Below are 10,023 nucleotides of genomic sequence, written 5' to 3' on the forward strand. Positions count from 1 at the left end.
AAGCCGCTTACTAAATTGGTGTCACGCTGTCCCTGCCTCTTCCCAGGACGAAAACGTGATGAAGTCGCTGGCCATCCTCGACACGGTGCTATGAGTGTGCCGGAAAAACTGGGCCCGCTTCGTCTGGTGGAACCTGAAGCGTGGTGCGCGTGTGCTCTTAACGCGCGCCCTAACCGACCAATCAGAATGGGCGAAGCTTTTTACGTGGAGTGGACAGCCGCCGACGTCGAGGGGACTACCACCACTCGCTTCACTGCTCGTCCAGCGAGCCGGTCGCAGGTCCCGCGTCACGACACCTGACAGCGTGTTGGCTCAACCCGTACCATCCGCGTCCCACGGCCCAAGGTTGCCCGACGCGCCTCGGCTCCTTCGAGTCTTCATGCGTCCTGCGCTGGAAGCACCGGCACTCGGTTCTGGGGGGGGGGGCGCCGTCCTCCTTTCTCAGCGTATCGAGCTGGAAGATTTCATTGAATAGTTTTCGGTTGCTTCTGGAGGTTGGGGTAAATGAGACGAATGTCAAGAGGAAGAAGATTGTACCGGGCGATGCTGACGAGGAGTAATTTGCATTCTAACGCAAAAATAGTGCATGCACCTTCTTATCGTATTATCCGATGTAAAGAATTTATCAACAGAAATGTGGGGTGTCGTTCCTCTTGGCGTTCTTAGTTTCGGTCACGCCATGCCTCCAGAAGCCATCGGATCACTAAAGTGGAGGTTGGCTGGTGCCGTCGGGAGTGTCTTAGACGATCACAAGGCTGTGAGGTTTCTTATCGGAGACCTGTCACAGTTCTTTGTTAGGATGGAGAGGTGTGCTCACGATATGATGTCAGCAGATTTTCTGCGCAGCTGCAGTGATGGGCGAGGACATGAGTGACGTAGGCGAGAGCGAACACAGCGGCGGCGAGAGCTGCTTGCAGATGTGTGAATATCTAATTTTAAGCTGGCTCGAGAAAGCAACTAGCTAATAGTATTGGTGCAAAAAAAATTGTGGACGTTTCTTTGCGAATCATATATGTTTTGTTGCACTTGGATATCTCGAAGCTTTCATCCAGGTTTTTATATTATTCTTCTTTAATATCTTGAGCGATCAGGAGAATTATGGTTGTTTTTATCCTTTGAAATAGGTCAGCGCTTCGTGACTGGCAATTCGCGCCCTGGCGTATGTCTGCGTGACAAACTTCAATCTAATCAAAGTGGCGCTTGCAAATACCAGAAAGTCTCATTACATTGAATAACAACACAAAATTAAAATTTAAAAATTCAGTGACAGCATTCATGAAATTTTAAACGTCAAGCGGACAGGTTATTTGCGCCAATGAAGAGTACATTTTGAGACCTAAACTCTTTTCCTTGTACTTGAACATATACACTAAGTTTTCATTATCAGCTTGCAGTGGTCTACGCTCTCACTGCAGCAGCAGGTTTCCAGACACCTAAGTTAAGACGTCCCAGAATGCTGTTTCACATGTTCAGGCTTCTAAATTCTCACGAAAACTGTTATAAAAATTATCGTGCTTGCTATCCACCGTCTCTATAGCAAGCTGCTCGAGCCATGTTAGAAAGCATAAATCGAGGTATACTCAAAATGACATTCGTGCATTGATTAAAGTGTTGGTGAAGAGAGACGACATTCTTCTCAGCATATATACGTGTTTTCAAGAACCTTCGTGCGAGCATCAGCTGACATTTCTGACTATATTTATATTCACTTCGATAAAATCGATCAAATATCTTCGAGCTTCTGAGCGTCTCCTTTCAAATGCAATCATGTCGAGGCGTCAGCGTGCCGTCATCCAAACCACTGCGTCACCCTCTTGCTGGCACCCCAGAGAAGCAAGATGCTCACGATTACGAGGAGCCGTTTTAGGCTCTCCCCAATTGAGACCTCCGTCGCGTAATGTGGTGTCGTCACTCATTCCTCGCCTTGTGTCTCGTACCCGGCAAGCTTGGAGACAAATGCGAAAAAGCTGCCGAGTTCCTGTCACGTGACGCCATCAACAGCCTTGTGACATCACGTAGGGTTGTGACGTATAATCTTTGTCTGTTAAGAAGAAACAAAACCTGAAACGTCCGAACAGGATGAGCGATAAGCTTGCTCTTTCGTCCGCAGTAGTAGGCACTTGCAGCAGTTTGTTTGTTCTGTGCCGTTTGTGTGTCTATCGATGCTTGTCTTATCATACTCCCACAACCGACGCTCGGCATTGTTGTCTAGTGCCGTTAGCCCCTGTCATATCTCCCCGTAGTTCGTGCTGGTTGTCACATAGCTGCTTGGAAGCGAAAATAATCGTTACAGTGGGTAATGACATTAACATTCTTTAGTTTCTCATCAGGTCGATGGAGGGGACAAGGGGTAAAAGCTGCAAGACAGCTGGGCCGGAGCCCGTGGCCCCCTCTACAAGGCAATACAGATGCACGCTTAAGCATGCACAATTTCACTGCAAAAAAGAAAACAAAATTGTTTGGTTCAAAGCAGTGCAAGTCAGCGAGAAGTGAAGCAGCTCCCTAACCACAGTACGACTTAAATCAATTCACCATTCATTGAGATAACTCAGGATAGTACGTAAAATTTATGGTTATTTTTGTCATACAATAATTAGCACAGGGAGATAGTAACTGCCACTATTCAGTGTGACGTGTTGTAAAGGATGTAGCATTTGATTTCAGCTGAGAAAGGTTACGGAAAACGTCTTGGGTTTCTTTCATATGGCGCCAAAAGCGACAGTTAGTCTGTAATGATATAATTAACAAAGAGGCATTATGTTTCCTTGATGTAACTGATTGCGAATGTGAGAATCATAAGAAACTTCAAAGAGAAGCCTATCTTTTTTTGAAGGATGAACAAATTCTCTAAGCTTGTTCCTAAAATAAACGGATTTTTCGAGCTTTGACGTCGTACACATAAATTCTAACTCGTTATTTGACTGGCTTATTATTAACGTATCCTATCTGCGGAATAATGAAATGCCTAAAAACTCGCCGTCTTCATAATTGCGAACATATTGAATACGAAGTTAAGGAGAAACTGGGCTAGAAAAAAATTAGAATTTCGGGACCACTTTTATTAATTTCGTTACTTCGCTGTACTCCAGCTCGTATGCTACCTTAGGTGCTGCAAGTAATTAAAAAATTATGAATAACCCTTCTTCAACATTTCCCGCCAAATAAACGCCTTCAGCACTAGCTGTCAGACAAACTTTTACGTTTTTATTCCACCTTGTTTTTTTCTGTACTAACCATACATTACCCTGGAGTGTAATATCATAAATTAACCATTAACCGTTCTCTGTTCACAGTGTCACAGCTAACTGTCACTGCAGTTGACCTAATGGTTGTATTTCCAGACAGCTAACGCGACAGCCAGCGTTTTTGTACTGCTAGCGGGTTGACGCCTTGACTATTACCTTTTAAATCTTTCAGCTCCACATTTCAGTGAAAAAGTTTCTTCAAGCTATTCAGTGTAATTTCAAGTTGTTAGGCTTTGCTATTGTTTGCTCACAAAATCGCACGTGGCAGCTCAGATTCCTTAAATTGTTTCATTCAGTGGTTTTTTGCTCTACTTCTATGGTCAGGATTCTGTGGAAACGTTTACCGGGTTGTTTTTGATATTCAGCGGCATTCACTGCACAGTTGTTGATGATTCCACGCTATCTTGACTGCTCTATGAACTGATGCAGAACCATGTATCGTAACTTGTCTTTCTGCACTAGCGGTCTAGACAGCTTAGTGCAGTGAGAATCTTAGAGTTTCTTACTATTACCTAGAGGGAAAGCTGGCGCCCCGTCTGTGGGAGTTTGCATGGAGCTTCCTCAAGACCACTTCAGCCACCATAGGCGCTCTAAGCACCATGAGGCGGAGAGCTACCGACTGCAAAACCCCGACTTTTGGCCAAATAATAATGCAAAAATAAACTTTGTTTGATAATCAAGAATGCCCTAACAATTAATATGCTGTCTGTACATTGAAACAAACGAGCAGAAAAACGTGAAACTGCTAAGTTTGCCCAAAATAAGAGATGGCTTGCTCTCCAATAGTGGCCAACTATTGTACACCGCAGAACTAATATTTCGTGCTTAACAGGCGCACTTAAAAAAATCAATCTGTTTTCGAAAAAGAAGATGTTACTTAAACACTTTAAGAGGTTTTTTTTTACTTGCATTTTGGGAAACAGAAAATTTTTATTGGCGTCGTGTGCTGTTGCGTTTTCGCTACTATGGTTTTTGCGCACTACGTTCGCGCCACAGTCGCCATCGCGCGGGACACGCCATGGTCAGAAGGGGACATCTCAGTAACGCCACTGTGTGTTCCCAAAAAAATCCGATTGTCTCGCACCAGGTGGCTCATCGGCCCATGATGCTTTGCGCGCCCATGGAGGCTGAGGTGCAGCGCCGCCAGCTTTCCCTCTAGTTAATAGTAAGAAACTCTATGGTGAGAACGACGATCTGATATCAACACACGTCTAAAGCCTGACTGAAATCTAAAACCACGATGGCTTTAGGTTTTTGCGGAGCCGTTAGACAATAAACTCTTCCGCTCACAGTGTAGCGTGAAAGCGTTTAAAAAGCATCGCGCGTGCTGAAAATATGACTATGTTCGTAGTACGCTCCATGTATTCGTTCAATAAAGCGTGGCCAATTTAAGCAATGTCCACGGTTCGCTCAAAGTAAACCTGAAAGTTCGACCAAGCTGCCGTGAAAAGCCGAGGTGTCAACACACAAGTACAGTCAAAAAGTTTGCTTGTCCTAAAGAGAAAAAAAAACAGGAATAAAACCCGCAAGGTTACGAATTGTCATTGAGACAATATCGGGAATCTCCGATATTTCTTAGCTTTATCGTTGTTACTGCGAACTTAATGTGCAGATTAAGCTGACATTTTGGCTGTACTGAACTTGTAGTGATCACAGGTACCTAGCTCATAGTTTGCCATGGCATTGTTTAAGCCGCTTATTTGGGTGTCGTTTTGCACGTGCGGTTCTTTGGTGTGTATGCTCCATCTACTCAAATTCTATGGAGCGCAGATGCTGCGTCTGTTCAGTTAGCGTTGTGCCAAATACAGAATGTGCGTGTAAATTTCTACCCCGTTCTCGCGAATCCTCATTCATTGTCTTTGTTGCACAAGTGTGGATGGCACGGGGCTGTGCTCAGACTGCGCAAAAGTGATTATCGCAACTCTGCTTACGTAGAATTACAGCGACAAATGCAGTATGTTTGCAGGCGTGGTTAATGGGGCCCTTAAACATCGTTCATTGAGGGTACATTGTTTTCTTTTTCTTTTCTATCTAAGGCTACCTTTATTCATTGAGAACTGGTACACCTTGTGGGATGCCGAAAAAAAAAATAGACTGGGTGTCGCGGAGTTCTTTCTAATGATACTCACCACGGAGGCCACGCTTAGTAACTCGAGTTTCTTGCGTCGTGTTTGAAAATCTGGCGCTTTAACCGGTTTGAAGCGAGCATTCAGTGAATATCGCGCCATCTGGTGGCATGCAGATAAATTTCTCAAGACTTTCTCAAGGCATGAAAAGCAAAAGGTAGTTACAGCCCACCACTAACGCCTAACTGCCCGTCTCAAAGGTAACGCCTCAGTCTGCTCACCGCCGAAAGATGGCCTCTCGGAAAATGCGCGGATAACAAATCGGAGCTTCCTAAATTAAACGTAACTGTACTCTGCGCTGCTGTATGTATGACGCACTGAATGGTGGACGAATCACACTTCAGTTGGCTCCGTGCCTCTCTTGCTTTTCTAGAAGCACTTTGGTTTGGGCTAGTTGGGTTATAGCTGTAGATGATGTCAGGACGGCGCGAAAGGAACAAAGGCGAGAGGTGTTGTGTTCTTGTGCCTCTCTCGTCCTTGTTCTTTTCGCGCCGTCCTGACGTCATCTTGCTTCTCTCATTGTCGTTTACTGCACGCTCGGCGTAATTGTCTCCTGTACTGCAAGGAAACCTGCCAATGGAAGCATCTTGTTTCTTAGTATGAACCATAAGCTGCTGCTCTGGCCTAAAAAACCGAGATAAGTGGTGAACCGGTCACTGAAATGCAGCAATTAGTCATAAATAACGTTCCAGAGACTTTTTAACTGGGACTATCAAGCTACTTGTGAACTCGTCACTTAAGCTTCTTGCTCTCCTGTGTACCCTTCACGGTGCTGTCTTGTCATTCGTAGCAGCATCGAAATCAACAAAATTACACATGTACGTAGGCACAGGGCAGGTTTCTTTTACGTGACTGAGGAGCAGTGCGCATTTGCATAGGAGTCGTCGAGAAAGAAAATAAACCGCTAAAATAAAAAGAAATACAGTACCGATTTCATAGGATCTACCAACGATTGGGAGGAATGGACACACATAAACGGGTGCTCCTGGGTTGCCTGCAGCATAGTAGTGACCCTGATAGGATAGTGTCGGATTCAAAAGAGTCAACTTCAACGACGGACCTCCTCGTCTTGTTTAGCGCCCCTTTTGAATAAAGGGAACTTTAAAGCGTTACAACAGAAAAGTCGTTAAAAAAGGGAATAATATGAAGAGCGGGATATTGAAATAGCGAGCATAAAGTTTAAACATGGAAACTATTCCTGTCCTTGTCAGAAGGAAGGCGAAAAGGAACATACACTGCAAGGAAAGTATCGACGTCACCGTCTTTGAAAGGAAAAAAAAAAAACCTTGCCGAGGTGCAGCGAATAAATCTGACAGCTTCTCCATTCAGGGTTTACCTCTTGTTTTGTCCCCAGTGGTTTACATGCTGAAGGAAGCGTATCTCCATGCGTCAAGCTTATCGCTAGCGAGAACGTCGGCTTGAAATGACGCGTCTTAAACGCTTTAAGACTGTGCGCTTTGATGAAAGAATGCCGCTTTTAAAACCAGCCAAGCTTTTGCAGCGCCTTCAGCGATGCGTGTTTTTTTTTGCCTTTGTTTTACTGTAGCTATTATGTCATTTTTAAAGGAACAGGCTTCTAAATTTTTTTCATTTCATAGAGGGCAAGGACAGATAAAATTTTATCATATTAAATTTTTGGTTTGAAGGGTGGAGTTTTTTACTCGGCCGGTTTAAAATTTTCGCTTTGAGAAACGAAATACGTGAATTAAAAATATTGCTAATTGCAGGCAATGGACTCCGAAGGGTTATTTTTCTCTACTACAGACATTTTTGTCTGAACCCTCACTGGTTGATAGTATTATTCTGGTTTGCACCATTTTTTAATCAACTTAAGTATGTGAATGACGTTACATACAGATTAAATTAGCATTAACGCGCTAATATCAGCAGGCGTTACGTAATGATCTATGTCATGGCCATAGCTGGAGAAATAAAATGTAGTCAACATGTGAGGAGATATCTTAAAATGCGGAATATTTTTAATGCGACAGCATTATGACCTCTATTCATCAAAATTGGGGGGGGGGGGGGGGGGGTGTCGTTCGTCTAGCTTTAGCCTCCCCAGTGCCCCTACCGGCACACGCAAAGAAACCGCTCCGGCTGATGCCCACCGTGACGTCACCGCGTGAAGTGCACGTACTCACTGGCACTATAGCGCGGGGAGGTCACGAAATGCTTGCATGCCGTGGTCTGGCTGCTTCTCCTGATGACGTCACAATAGCGCCATCGCAGCGTGCGTCATAGCCCTACCTGATTTCGAACCGTTCGGACTTGTGTAACATCACCTCCCGTTCCTGCCACCTCGTCTGGCAGTGGCAACGGCTTGGGCGCTAACGCTTGGAACTAGAGTTGAACCTCGTTATAGCGAAGTTGAAGGGGCCCGGCGATTACTTCGTTATAGCCGTAGCTTCGTTATAGCCAGTGTTTCCCGAACTTCCGAGGGGAATCGTCATTTATTCCTTATATCCATTATTTCGATTAAACCGTTTCGTTATGACGAGGTTCGACTGGAGATACTGGAGATCCCTCCGAGCTACAGCCATACCGATAAAGTAAAACCTGCCTCATATTTCTCGCATCACGTTGTAGGATCACCTGCAATTATTTTTTTGTGCGCTGTTCGGTGCATAACAAGTTGAAATTTCACTATACGGGGGCTTCCGAAAAAATATATATATTTGTAATGCAGCGAAAGAAAGACTGCGCTGTGGTGCAGCTCTAAGCGCGAATCACTGTACTGTAGGTGACATCGTAAATCCGGAAATAATAGGCTTTATACGCTTTACAACGCTCAACATTTTCCGTCATCTGCGTGCAAAGCTTACGGAACTGAATGCGCCTTAGTTATATCTGTAGTCGCTGCGATACGCTTTTGATCGATAGTCAGGGGCTTCTTTCCATATGCTGTCTTGTTTAGTGATTTGACGCGTCGTAAAAATATCGGAAATCAATGACTATCGACCTATTTCCTGCTTCGCGCTCTCCTCATTTGCATTTCATACCCACGCTAAAAAAAATATTCGATTTATGGGCGCTTCAGTTTTTCATGGTGTGTTAGATGCCGTGAAAACCTTCAAACAACCGTTTCCTTATTTGCGAAAGCTGCACAGTTGTGTTTTTATTTCATTATTACGCGCTGCATTGCGCTTTTAAATACAAAGGGGTTCAATCAGAAACGAGCATCTCTTGGGAACCAAGAGCGCACCTTTTACGGCGATTTTTCGGCACAACGAAACCAACAAACAAGAAAAATATACTTAAATCTGAGCGTTCTGCTGACATTTGTTTTTTTTTTTGTTCCACACGACATCAATTAGCCGGTATTTAACCGCGCTTGATCGAAAGGCCTGCGTGCCGTACCACACATTGTGATCGTATCTTTTGCATGCTCTCTCCAGAGCTGGACAAACGTTCGGTTGATTAGAGTTAATTCATACATATTGTATCTCACGCATCAGTCATCCCGTGAAAGTACGTGCAAAACATTTGCGTGTACAGGTGTAAGAATTTTATCTTCAATACCTTTCCTCTTGCTTTATGCTAACTATTTGACGACTTCGGAAACATGCACCGCTTTTGATGCATGTTTAGTTAAGTACATGCGTGGAAGAACGCATGTTTCAATCGAAACTAACATCGCGTTGTAAGCGTGAGAACTTGGTTACCGTGATAAAGTCCGGACCCGGTATGCAGTCGGCAGGGCTCGATTTCTCCTGAATTACTTTTTAGACACGGTCCGCAGCCGGTACATAGCCTGCGGGGGCAAGCGTATAAAAATGTATGTGTACGCATAGCCCAAGTATCACAAAAGCTCGTTATAGAATAAACGTTGGAAACTGCATGCCATCATCGGCGATATTTAAAATAAATGTTGTATTTTTGCCATGTACCGATATTCCGGAAAGCGCTAAATTTAAACATTCACCCATTTTTCGAAATCGTGGCTACGAGGGGGCGAATGGAGTTCTTTCTTCACTTCCAATGGAACTCACACTGCAGAACTGCCGTGTTTATTTCATTTTTTTTCTTCAATGCAGTAAAAGGCAGCTGTGCAATGTAATTTACTCGGGTATGACGTAGATATAAAGTCTTAGGCAAAGAGTGACATAGATCCTTCACATAAAAGAAAGCGGCCTTGCCGTCTCAACGGTCCCTTTGAACTAAACATTGTCTCCTTGCTTCAAATTCTAAAGCACTCGAGTCTGAAGTGCCAAATAATCATGAAAAAGCTCACGGAAATTCGGCTGTTGCTAAAAAGAAGTCAACTTTCTGCTATCAACCATTTCTTCTTTTCTTTGTTTGGTGCTTCTTGTTCAATATAATTTTTTTTTTCTGACAAATTTTTTTGCGACTAAAAAGCCTCAGTTGTTGCGATTTTGCGTAGCAGTGCGCAGGTGCCTACGAACCTGGTACATTTCATTTTTCGCCACTCCAGGTAACCCTTGAGTGAGCTGTGGCTTCAGACCGCAGTGTGGTTTGTAACTAACGCCAAGGACACTGAAGCTACCGCTGTGAGTCAAATGAGTGGGATAAAAATTTCTGAACAAAGCAAAAACAAATGTTCAGACAGGAAGCACTTGTTTTCTTTTCATTTATTTCGGCTCCAGAGTTTCATTAATTTTTTTTTCAGAGTCCCCTTAAAGGAAGCTCAT

At 44.0% G+C, this 10,023-nt stretch overlaps 1 protein-coding gene across 1 annotated transcript in view; it reads left to right on the top strand.

Annotated features, from left to right (window-relative positions):
• LOC144133304 (A-type potassium channel modulatory protein KCNIP1-like) overlaps positions 1 to 4,741 on the top strand; it is a 135,112-nt gene extending 130,371 nt beyond the window's left edge. The window contains exon 7 of the mRNA XM_077666296.1: positions 47 to 4,741. Within this exon, the coding sequence (XP_077522422.1) occupies positions 47 to 94 (48 nt within the window). The 3' untranslated portion in view covers positions 95 to 4,741. The remainder of the gene's footprint in view (positions 1 to 46) is intronic.
• The last annotated feature ends 5,282 nt before the right edge of the window (positions 4,742 to 10,023 follow it).

This window comes from Amblyomma americanum, chromosome 5 (genome assembly GCF_052857255.1).
Source record: "Amblyomma americanum isolate KBUSLIRL-KWMA chromosome 5, ASM5285725v1, whole genome shotgun sequence".
Taxonomy (NCBI): domain Eukaryota; kingdom Metazoa; phylum Arthropoda; class Arachnida; order Ixodida; family Ixodidae; genus Amblyomma; species Amblyomma americanum.